Genomic DNA, 22381 nt, shown 5'->3' with positions numbered 1-22381 from the left:
GAATCATAGTGGCAGAATGAAATCAATAATTGTATCATTTTTCACATCTACTGCAGTTTCCTCTTCTCACCACTAGAGGTCACAATCACATCTGCGCTTCTGTTATGGATGACAAACATCAAACCTGCATACACTTTACTAATCCTTTAATATTTTTAACTACACGATACGCTTTTTCTCCGTCTGTGTTTGAAGTTTGACCCTTTGACAATACTCACTTAGATAAAATATAAAATAAACTATAATAATAATATATTTAATAATAATATAATTGATAATAAAGTGATATTTAAAATGTTACAGAAACATGTTTCATCCTCCACTGAGACTATTTGAAAAAAAGAGAAGCGCAAGAAAGAAAGAAGAACTCATCCAAACAAAACTAAATGTACAGCATACCAGCCCACGAGCGAAGCCCACCAGGCGTCAACAACTGTAGTGCGCATGCGCGGCGCGCTACCCGAGACGCCCTAGAATGCGTGTGTATTTACACCACACGTTCACAGAATGTGTTTCAGCATACAGACATTTAATACTGTTCAAATCTACCCTGTTAATAAGCTGTTTGTGTTCATTTATGTAGTAGAGGGGTACAGTGAGGACATTGTGATTTTAAATAATTACATTAGCGCCATTGTAAGGCTCTTTTGTTCTCGGGTTCATTGCCGAATATGACGCAGCGTGCTTTGCGTAGATCACGTGACGCAGTGAGACCGTTGGAGCGCGTCCGTATATCTGTTCTCAGACATTCTACGTTAGTTGCGCAAAATAAAAACATTAACATGAATTTTCTCATAATATTCTTCTGTTCTTTATTGATCCTGTCCGGTGAGTCACAGTTATTTCATTGCTTTAACACACTCGGTTTCACTTTCGGAAACAGAAAGTGCGCATTTTTCCTCATGTTTTTCTCTATTGTAATATACATAATAATAATAATTATTATTGTGCTGTATAAACAATCTTGTGTAAATTGTGTAACACTATAGTGTTCATGAAACTACTCAAGAGATCGTGTTTAGTTCTGGTGTGTGATGTTAGTTTGAGGATGTGGGTTGTGGCTGTAGCCCATAGGCCGCTATAAGCGCTCTTTTAAGAATACAGCAGGAAGATGTCGCGCACATTGTTGTTGTCTCCTGTGAACACACATGTATTTGATGCAGTCAGATTAGGTATCATAAAAATAATGATGAAGAATACGTCATAGCTGAAGTTGTGTTTAAGAGTGTACGAATGTGATGCTGGTTTTGTGGGCGTTCATCTCAGTGGGATTAGGGTGCGGTTCAGATTCATCAAACACACAAGAGTCCTCCTCTGATCTTCACATATCGATGAATTAACTTTAAAGCAAAACAAACACATAAATATCAAAAACACTCAGTGTGCAGCTCTAGTCCGTTATTTTAATAACAGATCACATTTAAAGTGTCTAGTATTTTGCTTTTTTTACACTAAAACATGTGAAAAGTCAAACAACAATAGCACACTTTCCTGAATGCAACGGAGTAACAAAACAATTATAATTGTTATCACTTCTCCTAAATAAAAGGTTATTTTTCCTGTATTTGGTTCCACTGTCCATGGCGATCATTTGAAGTTAATTGATGATATCAGACATCATTTCATATTTACATTACCTACTGCATACTTCATATAAACACACATTGTGTTGGTATGACCTTCAAAATCAAAAGTTGTGCAGTGAGAAGACCAAATCTATACCATTCCTCAGATACAAGCGGATGTTTCTTCTGAAGCAGAAGTCTTCTATTAAAGCACCCTAGACAACAATCCTAACTAGTGTACAGACACAGTACAAGGGTGTTAAGCAGACAGAGGTTTTTTCTTTCAAAAAGAAAGGGTCCATAAATTTGAGAATAAAAGCAGAAAGTTCATTTATTTATCCATTCAAAGATCCAGCGTTCCATTATCACCTTGGTATCTCTTTGTCTATTCGACAAGCATGGATTTCCAGTCGTGTATTCCAAACAATCCTCACGTAATATTCTCTATTTAAGTAACCCATTTACACGGTCAAAAACTGTACGCTTCCTACACAAAATTATTATTTGGCCCTCATATATTCGTCACCCTACACCATAGTGGTAAGCAGCAAATTGGCTCCTACATAAACTACTTATGAATTAAAATAAAGAGGGTTTATTAACATTCCTGCTAGAATACTGTAGTGTTATGCATGAGATGAAATAGAAAATGAAATGAGACATACGTCATTCGAACTGACCAATCAGAAGACTCCAGTGTATGGAATGATTTAGCGGACTTAATTAAAAAGGAATTGCAAACTTCATTTGCAAATGCGTTTCTATGTGCTCTTGAAATAATTGTGATACAAAATTGTGTGGCGCACATTGTGCACCAAATTTCAAAAGGAAAAGCAAAGACTATTTGCAATTGAATTACCTCTGTTTAACGAGTTAGCAATTCCCCATATGCTATTTCACTTCCTCTTGCGTCGTGTAGTAACACTGTCATACCTCAATCGAAATCGCAATCCCTTCGCATTTGCGTTTCATTTGACTTGCGCAGAAACCTGTCAGTGGCACCGTGGGGGTGGGGTTATGTATGGGACGTGTTTGTATCAGGCTGGTGCATCACCCTATGGGCTCATTTACTGCACATGTTGTGGAAAAGTTTGTTCGGAAATTAAATGAATGTTTAAATACAGAAACATCTCCATCGAGTCATTTGTAGATGACAGTTACTTCTGTGTCCATCAAACTCACTGAAACACTGGAGCACAAGTTTGTCTTTGACTCACTATGTTATGAGACACAAATAAGAGATGTAGAATTCACATACTTATGTCATTTATTATTAACTTATTAAATGCATAATGAACAAAAATGATGATGCAGGATGCTGTTTGTTGATACAACGTGAACATGTTTTATTATGGTCGATTAATGGTTATTCATCATGATGCAGCACACATTTAACAATACAGTGTTATACAAGATTATATTTGATTAAATAACAGTTTGTGTTCTTCAGGTGTGTTTGGAGATACAGATGAAGTTAAAGTGTCAGTGAAAGAGGGAGATTCTTTCACACTAAAGATTAAACCTGACGATATAAACAGAGCTACTGAACTGGTGTGGTGGTCCAATGACACAAAAATAGCAAAGATTGATTTAGAGGTGAAAGATAGACAACCAAAATACACTGATGAGAGATTCAGAGACAGACTGAATATGGAGCATCAGACTGGATCTCTCACCATCACAAACATCAGATCTGAAGACTCTGGAGAATATAAACTGGAGATCAAGAGCAGCAGTGATATCAAATACAAGACGTTCAGAGTTTCTGTCAGTGGTGAGTAACTCAAGTGTTTTAATGTCGTCATTATCTGCATTCAGTGTATTAAAACAGTTGATTTGTTCTGGAATGATCAGGATTCATTGTTATGAACAATCATTTTGATATTTTATTTGTTAAAAGATGTAAAATTCATCTTTATTTTAAGTTGCAGTGTGTACACATATTTGTCACTTTCAGAACATTTAAACAAACTAACACCAGCAGCAGGGCTGTGATTTTAACAGTGATCAGAGAATGAAATATGTAAGTGATAATGCACAGGCAGCCGGTTGTTATTGTGATCAGGACGTGAAACGGGGGATCTTGTATCACACTGAAGGGGCTTATTTTGCAATAACAGCCGGCTGCTTGTTCATTATCCCTCTTATTACACGGCTACTTGCCACATAAGAAAAAATCAGGACACGATATTTGAATTTGAAATATTTTATCAGCTCATCTTACCGAATGCTGACCTTCTGCGAGGAAAAGCCGTTTACTTTCGGTTTTGAAGTAAGAAACGAAGTTCAAACGTCACGAACAGGCAAATTGGTTTAACCATTTGTAAATATAATGTTATATATGTTATTAAAAGACATATTTATAATATATTTTTGTGTGGTTTTAAACTGCCCCTCTCAAAATGATCTGCAGTATCCGGATTACAGGGTTTTATCAGTTTTGAGGGGTGGTTATTTGAAAAGAACAACCCTTGAAATGTCGCGACTGGCCAATCAGAATCAAACATTCAAATGAGCCGTGTAATCACTGTAAATACAGTTTAATTTCAGTGTTTAGTCTTCAGTGTGTTTATATAAAGAGTTCAAGAATACTGTAGTTTCCATAATGTTTCTCTTCCTCTCTTTATATCCACAACGCCACCTGCTGTACAACAATGACATTACGCATGAATATTAAACACATCATTAAACCGCCTGGATGGATTTACAAAAGATCAATTAAACTTCTAAAGCCACTTGTATTCAGTGAAATGTACTGTCGCAAACACTGGTGATCACAATAATACATTGAGATTAAATGGTAGTTTAAACTGTTTCATGTAGAGACCTCCCTAATCTGGACATCTATATAAAACGTAATTTCTTGTTTATTTGCATCATCCTATAAATGATATTCTATAGTTCCTTTCATGTGTCATTTTTTTTTTCAATCATACAGTTAGAAATGCCAAGTTGCTCCAGAATCTACAACCCAAATTCTGGAAAAGTTGTGACGGTTTTTTAAATTTGAATAAAATGAAAACTAAAGGAATTTCCAATCACATTAGCCATATTTAATTCACTATAGAACATAGATAACAAAGCAGAAATTGTACACTTATATCCATAAATTAATGCCTGCTACAGGTCTCAAAAAAATTGTCACGGGGGGCAACAAATGGCTAAAAAAGCAAGCAGTTTTGAAAAGATTCAGCTGGGAGAACTAATTCAGTTAATTTATATTAGTTCTGTAACATGATGAGCTATTGAAAAGATGTCTTAGATAAGCAGAGTCTCTCAGAAGTAAAGATGGGCAGAGGCTATCCACATTTACATTTACATTTAGTCATTTGGCAGACGCTTTTATCCAAAGCGACTTACAGTGCACTTATTACAGGGACAATCCCCCTGGAGCAACATGGAGTAAAGTGCCTTGCTCAAGGACACACTGGTGAACCAGCAACCTTCTGATTACCAGTACAGCGGTTTAACCCACTAGACCACCATCTCCACCAGTCTATCTATCCAAACTGTGATAGACTGCGTTAAAAGATTGTGGAATACTTTAAAAACAATGTTCCTTAACGTCAAATTGCAAATGCTTTGCAAATCTCATCATCTACAGTGCATAACATCATCAAAAGATTCAGAAAACTGGAGAAATCTCTGTGCATACGGGACAAGGCCGGAGCCCTTCATTGGATGCCCGTGGTCTTCAGGCCCTCAGGCGACACTGCATCACTCATCGGCATGATTGTGTCAATGACATCAGGAATCCTTCCAGAAACCACTGTCAGTAAACACAATCCGCTGTGCCATCAGCAGATGCCAACTAAAGCTCTATCATGCCAAAACGAAGCCCTATGTGAAGATGGTCCAGAAGCGCCGTCGTGTCCTGTCGGCCATGACTCATTTAAATTGGACTATTTCAAAGTGGAATAGTGTTCTATGGTCAGACGAGGCCAAATTTGACATTCTTGTTAGAAATCACGGACGCTGTGTCCTCCGGGCTAAAGAGGAGGGAGACCTTCCAGCGTGTTATCAGCCTTCAGATCAAAAGCATCTCTGATGGTATGGAGGTGCATAAGTGCAGACGGTATGGGCAGCTTCTATGTTTTTAAGGCTCAGTGAACGACGTGTATTTCAGGGAAGGCCTTGTATACTTCAGCAGAACAATGCAAAACCACATACTGCAGCTCTTACAACAGCATGACTTCGTCGTAGAAGAGTCAGGGTTCTGAATTGGTCTGCCTGCAGTCCAGATATTTCACCTCTAGAGAACATTTGGTGCATCAATAAACGAAAAATACGGCAAAGATGAACACGAACTCTTCAGCAGCTGGAAACCTATATAAGGCAAGAATGGGACCAAATTCCAAAACTCCTGCAACTCATGGCCTCAATGTCCAGACGTCTTCAAACTGTTTTCAGAAGAAAAGGAGATGCTACACCATGTGAACATGCCCCCGTCACAACTATTTTAAGACCTGTAGCAGGAATCAAATTTGAAATGAGCTCATTTTGCGCATACAGTTTTAATGTTTCTAATGACTGGAAACATATGTAGTAAATGAAGATCTTTATTACAGTGATATTCAGACAGAACATAACTCATATGGTATGTCTCTCTTTGGCCATTACAGAATCCAGTTCACACTGGAGGATAACTGGTCCTGTACTAGCAGTGATTCTGCTGCTGCTGGTGGGGGTTTCATATGTATTATACAAGCGCTACAGGAAACGTAAGTAACATTTTCAATGACTGTTTCATGTGTATAAAAAAAGGATTTATATCAGTGTTTTAAGTTTCATGCTGCTGACAGATGTGTGTGTGTGTGTTAGGTGTTGAAATGCTTGAATATGGGGTGAGTCAGAGAACAACAATAAACAAACGCAAACCAACCACAAAAACAATAATATTCAAACAAATATACAATTAATCTACCTGTCTAACAAAATCCAGATTAATGAAATTGATAAATGTCTCTCACACTCTGCTCTTTATGTGTGGATACTGAATACAGTTGTTATTTTATGTCATTTATTATTAACCATTTGGTATATAATAAAACTGTTTACATTGTGCTGAGACAACAGTGTCATATGAATGTGTATCTTCCTAAGAAATATGAATCTACATTTACATTTAGTCATTTAGCAGACACTCTTATCCAAAGCCACTTACAAACAGTTTAGGGAGCAATAAGTCATACAGGAGCAATAATACAGTAGGTGCAAATACAAAGTTACTGGTTTCAACAAAATCTAGAAAGGGTTAGTGTGGTTTTTTTTCGCCATTTGTCCGTCAAGTATTCACAGAAGAGATGGGTTTTTGCAGTTTTGTCAGGATACCAAACAGCGATATCAGTCGGTACTAAATGTGACGATACTTGCATTTCCCGCTATAATTTTGAGCGCTGTTGAACAGATTATAAAAGACCTCTGATTGTGTTTCCAAACTCATCGGATATGTCTTTGAATGGCTCCTTAGCGAGCGCTTGTGCAACCAAACCCGAAAGCGCGTGAAATGATGGACACAGATACACACGGAAACGTTTTTTTTTTTTATACTTCAGAAATAATTACAATAAGGCATATTATATTTGACAATACCATTTTTAAGAAAAACGAGTGCACAGATAAAAAAATGCAGAAATACACCCATCCAATTACTGAGTAAAGGAAAAGCGTTTGATTTTTCACTTTGATAGACTTTCAAACGCTTCCGAATGTATCTGTAAGCATTGTCGCTACCCGATCCGTTCCAGAAACACAATTTGTTCCACGCATGCGCGAAAGAGCGTCTACTTCCGGCCGAAACTATTTACGGTAGTTTAAAAAAAAAAAATTTGACACAACTCGTTCCATACCGTAAATATTTAAAAAAAAACTCTTAATTGAGAATTCCACTTAACATCAAAAGACATTAAACAAATTACAATTTGTAATAGTTTGGAGAAATGTACTGAACGAAGGATAGGCTACACAACCATTTTAAGAGCGTCTTTTTTTATTCATTTTGTTACTTTTTTGTAACACCAATGAAAATACAATATAAAAAAATTATATGTGTCAGGAGTGATAAATATTTTTTATTTATAAAAAATGTTTTTTGTATATTGAAAACTAATATACAATAAGATATGCGGTACATATTTTAATGTACTTTAACAAACGTCTGTATTTAAGAAACATACAGAATGTTCTGAATTCATTCAATTTATTTATTTTATACATTTGCTCCTTGTCTTCTTTAGTCATTCAATCACTCACTATACCTCCCTTCATCCCATAGGCACACACTCACTCACTCACTCATCTATTCATATACTTAAATTGCTGATTGATGAGAATGGCATTGACCTTTAGGCCTAAATTTGGTACACAAGACAAAACAACATAAACATTTGTTTCTTGACAAATTACTTGAAATGCTGAAATTAAATGAAAATATAAGTAAATCAAATAAAGTAATTCAATTAAAATACTAACTAATTTACTGACTGAAAAGCTGTTGTGTTGATTTATCTTGTGCTTATTTTGGGGCACATTTCTGTCATGTTTTATCTTTGTGTACACTTTATAACATGTAAATGTGAGATCACATGATCTATTAATGCCTGTGATTCTGTCCGTGTTCTCTTACAGAAAAAAGTAAAAAAGAAGAGAAGGACACCGTTACACATTTGAAGAATGACGAAGAATGAGGAGACTTCAAACACTCATATAGTCTCTTTATATACAGATGATGACAAAATTCATTTCAAATGCATAATGTAATGTATACAGTTGAAGGCCTAGTTAAGTTATTAATTATGTTTGTTTGCTTTTTTACATGAAAAGGAATAATTATTGTTTAGAGCAGGAGTTCTCAACTTTTTGACTCCAAGACCCGCTACTGTATTGAACAATATTAAGATGCTCCCCTCCCGCTCACAAAAACTCAACTTTTCTACCAGTAAAATATTTCAGAGCTTGACATTAACTGGAAAAGTTTTTATTTGATATGAAAATGGACAAATAATAAGAAATATCTAGGTTTTTTTCGTTGTTGCTTTAAAATGCATAATGTTGTGTCATTTTAAATCATTAGACATCCTGAGGCCTCTCTTCTCTCTTTCTCTCTCTCTCTCTCTCTCTCTCTCTCTCTCTCTCTCTTCTCCCTCTCCCTTTCTCTCTCTCTCTCTGTCTCTGTCTCTCTGTATCTCTCTCTCTCAATTTCAAGGTACTATATTTTAACATATAAGGCATGTACATCTAAATTGCAAATAATAAAGTCCACCAAGTGTTGATCTGCTCTCTCTTCACATTTTATTCAATTTATTTCCAGTCAACCACTTCATGTACAAATGTTCAACAGTGGTGCTAATAAATGATGATCCAGTGATCTGAGTTTAATGTTGTAAACAACTTCAGCATATGACTTGAAACACACGTAAGACTCCTTCATCTGTTTTGTACGAGTACATGACATTTTGATCATTCAAAAGAAGTAATTTATCTACATTTTAATGATATTTCAATTTATGAAACATTACTTATTGTACTTCTATAAAAGTTATTTTTTAATAACTTAAAACTTACAGCAAAATCAAATTGTGAAAATTAGTGACAATACAATACAAAGACAATAATCGTAGAAGAAAAAACTCAATTCACAGATAAAATCATATTTCAACGAAATGATTAGTAAACAAACTCATAGTAACTGTGATGATAACATTCTTTATATTTGAGAGAATGATCAGCGTCTTGTGACCACACCTGCATACACCACATCATCCTCTTCTTGACCTCGCTGTGAGAAACACAAACACACAAGATCAAACAGTAGGTATGAAGCACTGTAGGAGGACATGGAAGACATTTAATGGAATGATGGTCTTGTATTATTATTTCATAATGAAGACTGGTAATTCTGCCAAATGCGTAAATGTAAATATCTAATCTTTCATTACGTTGGCACGTACAGTACATATATTGCACAAAATAATCAGCATTTATAACAATTTTATAAGAGTTTTATCCACAAAAAATGTATCACACTTCCTGTTTGTTCAGCCTGATTTCACATTTACTATTTTTAAAGGTGGCTAATTCATAACCATAAGCAAAACATACTTAAAGTGTGATTGAGGATCAATAGAAATAAATCATGATTTACTCTGTTCTGTGCATGTTGTTTGTAGAATGTTGGATCAGCATACGTGATCTGGTCTTCACGAGTCTGATCTGTAACTATAAAGACCGATTACAAATACAACAACAAAACTCTCATTCGTCATTAGAAATCTAGAAGAATTGATTTATGTTTCTCTCCTCTGACAGTCTCTATGATCATCAGTATTATCTATAGTATATCTGTCATTTACCTTGTTGTGGTTGTTGTTGTTGTTGTTGACGTGTGTTTGTGTGTTTTCTGCGGATGAAGAACATCAGAAGTGCAGATAGAATCATCACACAACCAACAGCAGCACAAGAGAGAGGAATGATATAAACTAAATGTGTTCCTCCTTCAGTATGGACATCTGCTGCTGATGTGATAATAAACAACAATAAAACACTTTTAGTTTTAAGAGTGAACACATCTGATCTGTTAATCTGAGTTAATTTCATTCAGAGAATTCTCATCTTCATCATGTTGATCTATTAGATGTTTGTCAGCGTCTAAAGAGAGCAGAAACCAACACGTATTCATAATGGGTTACAAATTTATATTGTATACAAAATAGCAATGCATTATGTTTCTGTATCAAATGTTCATATTCACATTATCGCAACATATTAAGAATATAAAAAATATAATTTATATTTGCCAGCTCCTAGTCTAGTGTTAATACTAATTAAATTAATATCTTAATAAAAAAATCATATACACTTTCAGAATAAAGTAATCACAAGTAATCAATAACAAGATTTTTATTAAAAATAATGAAAGTTTTCATTCATGTATGCTTTGCTGTCTTATTATTACTGTCTAATAATGTCTTCATCTTCTGTTATCTCTTACCAAATTAACACATTATGTGTGACATTCAATGTCCGTTTCATCATGTCAGTCAGATCTAACCGGCTGGTGTCAACTTCACAGTTCAGACAAAACAGGAGAATTAGTCAAGTTTTTGCTTTTATTGGACAGGACAGTGTGTAGAGATGATAAGAAACTTTAGGGTGGAGAGAGGGGAACAGGATCGGCAGAGGACCTCCAGCCAGTTTTAAACATGGGTCACTGAATGTACACTTGTGTCACATGCTGGATCACTGCACATGTCCATCGCCTCAGACAGAATTCTGAGATCATTTATCTTCCTCATGTCATGTCAAACCTCTAAGAGTTTCTTTCGTCATCAGAACAGAACAGAAGATATTTTGAAGAATGTTGGTAATCAAACAACTCTGAACCTCATTGACTTCCATTGTATGAACACAAAACCACTGAGACATTTCTCAAAATATCTTCTTTTGTGTTCCACTGAAGAAAGACTCACATACAGGTTCACAAACACATGAGAGAGAATAAAGGAAAGGTTTTAAAATATTTTTCATAAAAAATTATCAATCAAACTTTTGGATAAATACAGCTAACACAATAAAAACATGATAACATAAAACATTTTTTTAACATTTTTTAAAACAGAGTTATTTATTTTTTTGCAAATGATGGTTATTTTAGAACTTTGATTTTTTTAAATGTATTTGTTCTCCCATTCCAGCATCAGTGGTTATATTCGTACTACAAACCAGTTAATCTTGGGGAAGGAGGTTTAGAATCTCAAATGTATATAGACTGACATGTCTTTGCGTGACTAAACTAAATGCTCACACCGCCAAAGAATAAACATTTCTCTTTGCCCAAAGAACCTTCCAGTCAATAAAGAACCATTTCTTTAGACCTTTTTATAGTCTGAAGAGCTTTTTGTGACACAGAAAGTTCTGCAGATTGTTTTTGGATCCATACAGATAAAAGTTCTTCAATGTTATTGTTTAGTCTCTTTTATCTTTAAGAGTGTAGAAGAGTAAACATAAACAGACAGAAAATATAAAACTACTCACCATTAACAGTAAGATTGAATCTCTTGATTGTGTCCTTTTGTTCCCCAGGAATATTGATACGATAAAGTCCAGAGTGTTGAGATGTGATGTTTGTGATGGTGAGATCTCCAGTCTGATTGTTCATCTTCAGTCTTTCTCTGAATATCTCTATAGTCTCATTATATGTGGGATTAATGTTGACTGATCTCTTGATTCTGGCGATGACAGGACCGTTTACTCCAAACCTCCACTCGATCTCAACATGTGTCTGTCTGTGAGTGACATCAGTATGTAGAGTAACAGATTCTCCCTCCATCACTGACACTGACTTCACTTCATCACCAAACAAACCTGAACAACACAAACAGATCTTCAATGATTCATATTTATAGCTGTCAATATAAAACAAGTCATTGTTGTGTTGAAGTGAGTTTTTAGACACTGCTTCATGACTCTATTACACAGCTGGTTGGAATGCTTGATTCTGATTGGCCAGTCGAGACATTTGCAGGTTCATTATTCCCAGATAACTTGTTTTATCTCAAAACTAATAACACACGCTTATCCCGGATGAAGCAAATCATGTTGAGAGACTTCTTTGAAAAATTAAATATAAATATATTTTTTATTACATAAATTACATTATATTTACAAATGGTCAAAGCGCCTGTTCGTGACATTTGATTGTCATTTCTTACCTTAAACGGCTTTCCTTGCTGAATTGCATTTGGTAAAAAAGAGCTAATAAAATAATAATAAAATATTAGCTGAATGATGTACAATGAGCCGGGTGTTATCAGGAAATAGGCCTCTCAGTGTGATACAAGACACTTATTTCTGTGAAAACAACCGTACATTATCTCTACATATGTGTCTGTTACTCAACTGTTCTTTATTTTCACAACAGTATTTACAGGTAAAGGTGCTTAGGTGTGTGATCCAGACATTGCAGCGTACATGTATACAATAGTTAGGTGAAACAGTACACAAGCATTACATTTTTACAATATACACAAAAGTGCTGGCGGCAGAATCAACATATAATAATACAAATATATCACAACATAAATGACAAATCTGCATGATTTAAATACACACACAAAATAATGTTGGGTTAAAAATAACCCAACAAGTAACCTAACTATGGATTGGTATAGCATCTTACCGACTGTGGGATAATTTTATTTTTTTCTACTAAGTTTAATACCTAAATACAAATTTTATTCAAATTCAGATAATTTATTTCAAGTACAATTAGTATGCTTTAAAGTACAATAAATGTTTTAAAAAGTGTATTTAAATGGCAAGTATTAAATAACTGTAACTAATAAAGTTTCTGACTTCAAATCCTTGAAAAATAACATAACAGTAGATTTATTTCAGAAGTAATGTTACACAAAAACGTAACACAAGAAACAACAGCTGAATCCATCCATGGAGATGATATAGAACTCCAATTATCTTCAAGTATTGAACATTGTCCACTGTAGTGACGGGTTGAGAACTCGGATCTCACAGTGAAGCATAAACCGTACTAACCACCAGACCAATTGTATATCACGCCTGTTAAACAAAACTCAAACTCATGGGGACCCGTGTCACTGTGGGGACCAAAATTGAGGTCCTCGCGTGAAAAAAATATTATAAATTGTACAGAACGATATTTTTTATTTTTTTAAATGCAATAAGTTTTCTACAATCTTTAGGTTTAGGGTTTGGGTTAGGGATAAAGTTTGTACAGTATACAACTCAGTACACATATGGACTGTCGCCACGGTGTGTGTGTTTGTGCGTGTGTGCGTGTGTGTGTGTGTGTGTAGTGTAGTGTAATGTGCATTGCATTAGTCTTGCATCAGATTCATCATGTTTTGTGAAACAGAAAGGTTCTTTAGATGTTAAAGGTTCTCCTATGACACCATGAACCACCTTTATTTTTAAGAGTGGGTTATAGATAACCCAGCAATTGTGTGATTTTTAACCCAGCAGTGAGTTCTGTCCAGTATTTATCCATCATGACTCAAACACAACCCATCATGTTTAGAGAGAGCTCTTCTGTGTTTGAGATGTTGAGAGAGAGAATATTCTAGCACCAGTACATTAGAGATTACACTTCATCTCTCACATGCTGTTGAATGTTGAACTGTAGTCTATGAACAACATTCTCTTTAAATATTCAGGCCATATTATTTTCTATTAACTGGACAATAGCTGCACATTTATAGATAGTTGTTTGTTCTCTGAAAGAATAGACATGCTGCTTTTCTTCAGGTTCTAAAGGAGAAAAAAACACTTAAACTAAAGGAACTACAAACGTTTCTGCACAGCATTTCTGAATCATGAATCATTTCTTTCTTTCTTCCCACTATAATGGAGCTTTTGTGAAAGTTTTTAACAGTTGCTACTGTAGACACTTCAAAGTAAACTGTTGTGTCAAGCTGAAAGTTGGTATCATTTAGAAATTTTGGGGAAATGTCTCCTAGTGATTGTAAACAACTGTAGTGGGTCTTTATCAAAAAATTGATTAAAAAAATTCTCTTTAGCACATTTATTTCAAGAGTGTAGCAGCAACATGATTTAAGAGAGTTAGAAACTGGTGAAGAACTCCAAAATACCAAAATAACATTTGAATCACTAAGACTTTAACTACAAACGAATGTATTATTGAATATAGTGTTGAATCAGTTTACAGACACAAACACAGAATGTAACTACAGTCCTTCATTTGACATCATGAATTGAGATTTGCTCAAGTTTAAAAACATACTGAACTAATGAGATAAAAATAACATAAAACAAAGTAAACTTACCAATCAGACACGAGCAGAAACACAACACAAGTAATGTGTGAAACATATTCACAATAACGTGAAAAGAAGAAAAGTGAGCTGAACTGAACCCAATGAAGACGATTCATTCAAATCACAAAATGAAATGTAATGTTGTGTGTTGACTAAAGTGAACAGGAGGTGAAGAGGTGTGGCTATAAATGTGTGAGAGAGAGAGAATGAAGTTCTGCTATTATGAGGGCCAATTCTTTTTAAACTCCCACACTGATATCATAAACAGTTTGTGTTTTTCTTTAAATCCATTGATCTCAAAAGGTTTGCTTTAGAATATTAAGGGAAGACAAACATTCTCCTAAAAGGACAAAATTCAGTCCTCCTCGAAACTGCTGATGGTGTATCTTGAACTTCCCTATGGTTTATCTTTAACAAGCGCATGAACTTAATTCTGAGCTGTACAGCAGCTACATCACTACATTAGTTTCACAATTTCCTGTGGAACATTTAAACAGTGAAGAAACACACAAAACACATTTACTCAAGACTTTTAACTGTCTGATATAATGTCCAAAAACACAATCTCCTCAAACCTCTTTTTTTAACATATATACAATTAATAATATATATAATTTTATAATATAAAAAATACATAAATTTCCATTTGGATGTTGCATGAGATGGATTTCACATGTTTTCAGTTGTAGTGTATAAACTAAGTTGTTTTGTGAAAAAAGCTTATTCTTCCCTGAAGAATAAAAATAAACTTCATAGCGATCATGTGACTTCAGGAAGTGCAGAGTGGCTTGTTAAGTGGGAGGAGCTTACGGGCAGGAACAGTAAGTGGGAGGAGCTTACGGGCAGGAACAGTAAGTGGGAGGAGCTTAAGGGCAGGAACAGTAAGTGGGAGGAGCTTAGACCGCAAGAAGGCTAATAATTAAGTATGGCAGGAACTAGAGTACGACGAAATGTTACGAGGACAAAGTCGAAATGTTACGAGGACAAAGTCGAAATGTTACGAGGACAAAGTCGAAATGTTACGAGAATAAAGTCGAAATGTTACGAGAATAAAGTCGAAATGTTACGAGAATAAAGTCGAAATGTTACGAGGACAAAGTCGAAATGTTACGAGAATAATGTTACGAGAATAAAGTCGTATTGTTACGAGAATAAAGTCGAAATGTTACGAGAATAAAGTCGAAATGTTACGAGAATAAAGTCGAAATGTTACGAGAATAAAGTCGAAATGTTACGAGATTAAAGTCGAAATGTTACGAGAATAAAGTCGAAATGTTACGAGGACAAAGTCGAAATGTTACGAGAATAATGTTACGAGAATAAAGTCGTATTGTTACGAGAATAAAGTCGAAATGTTACGAGAATAAAGTCGAAATGTTACGAGAATAAAGTCGAAATGTTACGAGAATAAAGTCGAAATGTTACGAGAATAAAGTCGAAATATTACGAGAATAATGTTACGAGAATAAAGTCGTATTGTTACGAGAATAAAGTCGAAATGTTACGAGGACAAAGTCGAAATGTTACGAGAATAAAGTCGAAATGTTACGAGGACAAAGTCGAAATGTTACGAGGACAAAGTCGAAATGTTACGAAAAATAAAGTCGAAATGTTACGAGAATAAAGTCGAAATGTTACGAGAATAAAGTCGAAATGTTACGAGAATAATGTTACGAGAATAAAGTCGTATTGTTACGAGAATAAAGTCAAAATGTTACGAGGACAAAGTCGAAATGTTACGAGAATAAAGTCGAAATGCTTCGAGAATAAACATGTCGTGAATGTTGTATTTTAAGAGTTTAAGTGGTGTTTAAGCACGTCATCTGAACCAGTGAGTTAGTTCGGAAGGCCTTGCAAACACCAGCAGTCATTTTAAAACCTCTTTAGTTCACATTTGTACATTTTTATAAATCCTTAAGGATTGTGGATTTTATAAACTTGATGCAACCAGATTTTTGTACATTTGGTAATCAAGCATTGTTTTAATGTTTTAATGTTTGTATTCTATTTCAATGTTTGCTTCGGTTTATCATATGAATCCATATGCCACAACGCGTTGGGACCGCCGCTGAAGTACTTTAACCAAATCCTCCACAGCCATTGTTTCTAGCAATTCTGTTAATTTTCTCAAAATATTACGAGATTATTCTCGTATTACTACGAGTTTATTTTCGTAACATTTCGACTTTATTCTCGTAACAATACGACTTTATTCTCGTAACATTTCGACTTTAATCTCGTAACATTTCGACTTTATTCTCGAAATCTTTTTTTTTTTTTACGTGGCACTAAAATTATTTTGATTGGTTGAAGAATTTGAACTATTAGAAGACCCTGATGTTTGGTTGTTTAATTGTTGGTTTCTTATCTTTATTTTATTTATTTATTTTCACTCTTTAGTATTTCACTTTGTACTTTTGTTTGTTTTGTTCATAAGTTAGTATATTTTGTATGTGCTCTGTTTTCCTCAGAACTTCCTATTTAATTTTGAAATGTCATATTGAATTTGTATGTCTGAAGCTCACTTAAACAATATAACTTATAAAAAAAAAATTTCATTGTAGTTTAAAGTTTTGTTTTTAATAAATGTGTTCCAATGCATCAAATGAATGTACAATAAAGCCAAAACGAAACTATTCATGTACAAAGCACGTTTTATTCCAGTTCTAGATGCCGCATTCAAGCGCTCCGGGCACCTAGACGCGTCCGCCATCTTGGTGCGGTCCAATGACGTCACTCACAGTTTGCAAGTGCAGCCCAACTGCGCAGCCATGTCTGTGAAAGCCACGGGGATTTAAACTCCCGAAAAATGGGATAACCTGTCGTTGCTATCATGTGTAAGTGTATCAGATATGTTCGAGTTTACAAAACGATTCATCTTTTTTCAAAATCTTAAACAGTCATCTTGCTCTTGACCGTCACCGGCATTATAACCGTTCCAATATGGCGGACGACCTTATCGGCTCATAGAAACTGATTTTAAAAACGAAAACGGTTTACAAACTACAATGCTTTCATTCATAGCTAAATGTATCTTTATACATATAAAGGTTAAGCGTGGCTGTTAAATGTCCATGTTTACAGATTATTTTGTTATTTGTTTTCCAGAAACACACCTGCTGTACATTGATACTTGAGTAAAGCTTCAGTAAACTCATTGATCGAGCGTTCTGATCAATCGATGGAGAATAATATTACAAAATTGTTTCTTTATTGTATAAGTTCTCACTCTAAAAATGTTGTGTTTTTTAATCCATGGCTGGGTACATATGGGAGAGAACACACTGCTGGGTTAAAAATGACCGAATTGCTTGGATGTTTTTACTAATCCATGGTTAGTAACAGTTTTGAAAATATTTATAGCTGTTTTACACAAGTGTTCATGTTTTTTATTAATGTAGATTTCTGTCTGACATCTACTGCAGTTTCATCATTTCACCACTAGAGGTCACTATCACAAAGCACACTTCAATTCGACTTTATTTATTTAGCGCTTTTCACAATGTGGATTGTTACAAAGCAGCTTTACAAGAGAAAAATAGAAAATACACAGAAAGATAAATGGTGTTTATGGAACAAGTAAGATCATTCTAGTAAATTATATATAATAAATTCAGTCTCCTGGTGAGCAAGCCTGCCAACAATGCCCTGCGGGGAAGAACCCAAACTACAGAGATAAATAACTGGAGAAAAAAAGGAGTAAATATTTATAAAGATCAGGGAGAGTTTATTAGTTGTTATTTAGGATGTTTCAATTGTTGAAACTGTTTGGGTCTATTTGTCTTATTTTTTCTTTAAATTTTTAATCGATATCAGGCAACAGAGTAACGTTATAATAATAATGGCATAATGTAACTTAGTGCAGCTATAACTTCAAACTGCTGTCATGTAATGTAAGTTTAGCATTTAATACTAATTATTGTAAATTTAGCATTAATGTGACGAGTGGTCCGTCCTTGATCTTGGTTGGAGATGGAATTGTCTGAGAGGATGACACGGGATGTTCATCTGGTCCTGACGTAATCTCTCTATACCTCAGGATGGGCATCTCGAGGTGGAGGAGGAGGAGAGAAAAAGAGAATAATTAGTGTATCAGCCGTTCATTAATTTATTAATTTAGTATATTATACATTAAGTGAAAGCTTGGCTGAAAAGATGTGTCTTTGGTCTAGATTTAAATTGGAAGAGTGTGTCTGACCCTCGAATAGTATCAGGAAGACTATTCCAGAGTTTAAGTGCTACGTATGAGAAAGCTCGACCCCCTTTGGTGGATTTAGTTATTAGGTGTTACCAAAAGTCCTGAGTTTTGAGATCTTAGAGAGCGTGATGGGTTGTAATGTGATATAAGGTGTAGATCTTTAACTGTGTTTGATGGAGTAATAGTGCAGCGTACAATTTGCAGGTTATGATCCGAAATATTATGTTTACGTGTCTTTGGTCTGATAAGTAATATTTCTGTTTTGTTAGAGTTTAAAAGAAGGAAATTACAAGTAATCTAATGTTTTATATCTATGATGCACTTTGTCAATGTGGATAACTGAAGGAATCATCTGGTCTTGAAGAGATATATGACTGAGTATCATCTGTGGAAGCTTATAACACGCACATACAGCAGCATGTTTACATGACTGTTTACAATAAACTTCTTTGTGGTGTTTTAATGAAAGAAATGTATTTAATACTGAATGGAAAATAAAATATATCTCTGTTTGTACTGCTGATTAAATTCAGTGAAATAAAAAGTCCAGATGTGTTCATCAGTTTTAATAAAGCTGTGTTGAAAGGAGGATTTCAGTACTGACAGAACAACAATAAAATACATTCAGTGTTGGGACAACAAACTTGGTATATAATCAATAAATAATATCAAACTTTTTGTTGTTGTAGTCAATCCATAACAGGTGACAGAGTTGTCTGATCTCCTTTAAAGCTGTAATATGTATAAACCACCGTCATCATTTCAGATTCCTAAAAACACAAAACACAGAGGATGACAACAGATGACAACTGTCACACTCACATAAACCTCTTCACAGCTTTTCTGTCACATGAGTTCAAACAGTAAAATCTGTGATGTAAGATGTGTGAGACAGCACTACACAGAGACATAAAGGACAGAAGGACCTGAGATTCCTCAAGAAACTTTGATGAAAGAGTGACATCATATGACAAATGTGATTCGGTCATGATGAGCAGATGCACTGCAGATATATTTGACAGTATATACAGTACATATAAGATTGTTAATAAACATGAGTGACAGCTGTCTGAGAGAAGTGACACAGAGAGAAGAGGTAGAGAGGATAGATCAGTCGATCTGAAACAGATCCTTTACCTGTGTGTTGTGTTTGGTGAATGTTGAATCAGAGCAGATGATTTGCTTTTCATAATCTGAAACAATAATAACAGATGAACATGTTTTATCTGTTAGACCTTCATTGACATCACAGATGGTTTCCCAACAGTCTTTACATTGTTAAATATGAAATTAATATTTCTTAAACAACACTACATGCACACACAGAACAATGTCTATTTCTCTCTCCTCTGACAGTCTCTATGTTCATCTGTAGTTGTCATTTACCTTGTTGTTGTTGTTGACGTGTATTTGTGTGTTTTCTGCAGATGAAGAACATCAGAAGTGAAGCTACAATCATCACAGTTCCAACAGCACAAGAGATCACAACTATATAAACTAAATGTGTTTTTCCTTCAGTATGATGAACATCTACTGCTTCTGTAATAATAAACAACAATAAAACACTTTTAGTTTAAAGAGTGAACACATCTGATCTGTCAATCTGAGTTTATTTCATTCAGAGAATTCTCACCTTCATCGTGTTGATCTATTGGATGTATGTCAGCGTCTAAAGAGCACAAAAGCAACACATATTAATAATGGGTTGCAAATTAAAATTTCTATTGTATGCAAAATAGCAATACAATATTTTTCAGAATCTAAATTTTCATTTTCCCATCTGCGCTACATTTCAACAATATACAAAATATAATTTATATTTGCGTCTAGTGTTAATATTTTAATGCTTTAAGTTTCAAAATCAAATATAATTAAATTTAAATTTAAATGACAAGCTTTTTATTACAAATAATGAAAGTTTTTCATTCATCTATGCTATGCTATCTGATTATTATCTCATAATGTCTTCATTTTCTTTATTCTCAACAAAAGATGACATTATGTGTGTCACTTAATGTCTATTTCATCATATCAGTCAGACCTGAACGGCTGCAGTCAACTTTACTGTTTAGACAAAAGATGAGAATTATTTCGACTTTTTTTAAATATATTTTTAAGTGGGTTTTTTGCTTTTATTGGACAGGACAGTGTGTAGAGATGATAAGAAACTTTAAGGTGGAGAGAGGGGAACAGGATCGGCAAAGGACCTCCAGCCAGTTTTGAACACACTGGTGCTACATGCGACACTCCCCACTAGTCCATCGCCTCTGACAGAATTCTGCCATAATTTTTTCTTCCTCATGTCATGTCAAACCTCTTCGAGTTTCTTTCTTCGTCAGAACACAACAGAAGGTATTTTGATGAATTTTGATATTTAAACACTGAAACTCCATTGACTTCCATTGTATGAACACAAAATCACTGAGACATTTCTCAAAATATCTTCTTTTTATGTTCTACTAATGAAAGACTCATATACAGGTTCACAAACACATGAGATCTAAAGGCGTTTATTTGCAAATAAAACATCTTATATAAATCATGTTTTAAATGTGAATTTCATGTAATATCAATCAAACTAGTTGGATAAACACAGTTAACACAATAAAAACATGGTGACATAAAAAACATGATTTTTTAAAACTGAGTTAATTTTTTTGAGAATTGTTATCATTGGATTTATTAATTCTGCCATTCTAGCATCTGTCAGTATATTCATACTAAAAACCAGATAATCTTGGGGAAGGAGGTTTAGTATCACAAATGTATGTAGACTGACATGTCTCTGTGGGACTAAACTAAATGCTCATCCTGCCAAAGAAAAAGCCATTTCTTTAGACCTTTTTATAGTCTGAAGATCTTTTTGTGACACAGAAGGTTCAGCAGATGTTTTTGGATCCATACAGATAAAAGTTATTCAATGTCATTGTTTAGTGTATTTATCTTTAAGAGTTTAGAAGAGCTCAAATAAACAGACAGATCATATAAAACTACTCACCATTAACAGTAAGATGGAATCTCTTGACTGTGTCCTTATTTCTCCCAAGAATGTAGAGTTTATAAAGTCCAGAGTGTTGAGATGTGATGTGTGTGATGGTGAGATCTCCAGTCTGATTGTTCATCTTCAGTCTGTCTCTGAATATCTCTATAGTCTCATCATATATGTGATTAATGTTGACTGATCTCTTGATTCTGGCGATGCGGAAGTCTTTAAACCTCCACTCGATGACATCATGTGTCTTTATGTGAGTGAGATCAGTGTGTAGAGTAACAGAATGTCCCTCCATCACTGACACTGACTTCACTTCATCACCAAACACACCTGAACAACACAAACACAAACAGATATTCAGTGATTCATATTTTACAGCTGACAATATAAAACAAGTCATTGTTGTGTTGAAGTGAGTTTTTATTGTCTGCGCAGCATTTACAGGTAAACGGTGCTTAGGTGCGTGGTCCAGACATTGCAGCGTACGTAAATATATTAGTTCGGTGAAACTCCTTCTTGTTAATACAGTATATTGTGCCCTATTATCACAGAGTGTAGACAGTATATATGAATGATATGTGGATATATGAATATGTAGGGGTTATGTTGAAGTGTTATGTGTGTGTGGTGGTGTAATCTTTAGTGCATTAGTGCTGCATCAGATGTCAGGGTTCCTGTCAAGTGTCTTTGTTTTCACTCGTGTCAATGTTTTGTCTCTTGTTGAGCTGTGAGCACATGGTATGGGTTACAGCCTGCTTTCCTGTAAAGTGTGATGTGACTCCGCCCCCTCATTACCATGTTGTCTTCACATTATTGT

General features: G+C 34.7%; 3 protein-coding genes across 7 annotated transcripts; 1 reads left to right on the top strand and 2 right to left on the bottom strand.

The window, feature by feature from the left end:
* The first annotated feature begins 493 nt into the window (after positions 1 to 493).
* On the top strand, positions 494 to 8834 carry LOC130430312 (uncharacterized). 3 transcript variants are annotated; one of them, XM_056759367.1, is made up of 5 exons: positions 498 to 828; positions 3016 to 3339; positions 6188 to 6286; positions 6387 to 6409; positions 8193 to 8834. In XM_056759367.1, the coding sequence occupies exons 1-5, from the start codon at positions 672 to 674 to the stop codon at positions 8232 to 8234; spliced, it is 645 nt and encodes a 214-aa protein (XP_056615345.1). In that variant the 5' UTR covers positions 498 to 671; the 3' UTR covers positions 8235 to 8834. The 3 variants fall into 3 exon arrangements, with proteins under 3 accessions (XP_056615347.1, XP_056615345.1, XP_056615346.1); XM_056759368.1 differs by lacking the exon at positions 6387 to 6409 and having other exon boundaries at positions 503 to 828; XM_056759369.1 differs by lacking the exons at positions 6188 to 6286; positions 6387 to 6409; positions 8193 to 8834 and adding an exon at positions 4942 to 6181 and having other exon boundaries at positions 494 to 828.
* Positions 8835 to 8836: 2 nt separating this feature from the next.
* Positions 8837 to 14521, bottom strand: LOC130430311 (uncharacterized). Of its 3 annotated transcripts, none has more exons than XM_056759363.1 (5): positions 14384 to 14521; positions 11598 to 11927; positions 9917 to 10078; positions 9709 to 9782; positions 8837 to 9342 (listed from the first exon to the last, which is right to left on the bottom strand). In XM_056759363.1, exons 1-5 carry the CDS (start codon positions 14427 to 14429, stop codon positions 9289 to 9291), a joined length of 666 nt encoding a protein of 221 aa, XP_056615341.1. In that variant the 5' UTR covers positions 14430 to 14521; the 3' UTR covers positions 8837 to 9288. The 3 variants fall into 3 exon arrangements, with proteins under 3 accessions (XP_056615341.1, XP_056615342.1, XP_056615344.1); XM_056759364.1 differs by having other exon boundaries at positions 9917 to 10075; XM_056759366.1 differs by having other exon boundaries at positions 9917 to 9963.
* Positions 14522 to 19123: 4602 nt separating this feature from the next.
* On the bottom strand, positions 19124 to 21886 carry LOC130430449 (uncharacterized). The gene is made up of 5 exons (XM_056759564.1): positions 21571 to 21886; positions 20206 to 20241; positions 19959 to 20111; positions 19710 to 19765; positions 19124 to 19342 (listed from the first exon to the last, which is right to left on the bottom strand). The coding sequence occupies exons 1-5, from the start codon at positions 21857 to 21859 to the stop codon at positions 19262 to 19264; spliced, it is 615 nt and encodes a 204-aa protein (XP_056615542.1). The 5' UTR covers positions 21860 to 21886; the 3' UTR covers positions 19124 to 19261.
* Between the last annotated feature and the right edge of the window lie 495 nt (positions 21887 to 22381).

Source organism: Triplophysa dalaica, chromosome 10 (genome assembly GCF_015846415.1).
Source record: "Triplophysa dalaica isolate WHDGS20190420 chromosome 10, ASM1584641v1, whole genome shotgun sequence".
Lineage (NCBI taxonomy): Eukaryota > Metazoa > Chordata > Actinopteri > Cypriniformes > Nemacheilidae > Triplophysa > Triplophysa dalaica.
This window is presented reverse-complemented; position numbering and strand designations above follow the sequence as displayed.

Excerpts from the sequence above, each read along its gene's own strand:
- LOC130430312 (XM_056759367.1), top strand. The coding sequence starts at position 672 with ATGACGCAGCGTGCTTTGCGTAGATCACGTGACGCAGTGAGACCGTTG. Across the intron at positions 829-3,015 it reads TTCTTTATTGATCCTGTCCG|GTGTGTTTGGAGATACAGAT; the intron begins GTGAGTCACAGT and ends TGTGTTCTTCAG. Across the intron at positions 6,410-8,192 it reads TTGAAATGCTTGAATATGGG|AAAAAAGTAAAAAAGAAGAG; the intron begins GTGAGTCAGAGA and ends GTTCTCTTACAG.
- LOC130430311 (XM_056759363.1), bottom strand. The coding sequence starts at position 14,429 with ATGTTTCACACATTACTTGTGTTGTGTTTCTGCTCGTGTCTGATTG. Across the intron at positions 11,928-14,383 it reads TTTCTGCTCGTGTCTGATTG|GTTTGTTTGGTGATGAAGTG; the intron begins GTAAGTTTACTT and ends TGTGTTGTTCAG. Across the intron at positions 9,783-9,916 it reads ACAACAACAACCACAACAAG|TTACAGATCAGACTCGTGAA; the intron begins GTAAATGACAGA and ends CGGTCTTTATAG.
- LOC130430449 (XM_056759564.1), bottom strand. The coding sequence starts at position 21,859 with ATGGAGGGACATTCTGTTACTCTACACACTGATCTCACTCACATAAAG. Across the intron at positions 20,242-21,570 it reads ATTCCATCTTACTGTTAATG|ACGCTGACATACATCCAATA; the intron begins GTGAGTAGTTTT and ends TGTGCTCTTTAG. Across the intron at positions 19,343-19,709 it reads TCACCAAACACAACACACAG|GAATCTGAAATGATGACGGT; the intron begins GTAAAGGATCTG and ends TTGTGTTTTTAG.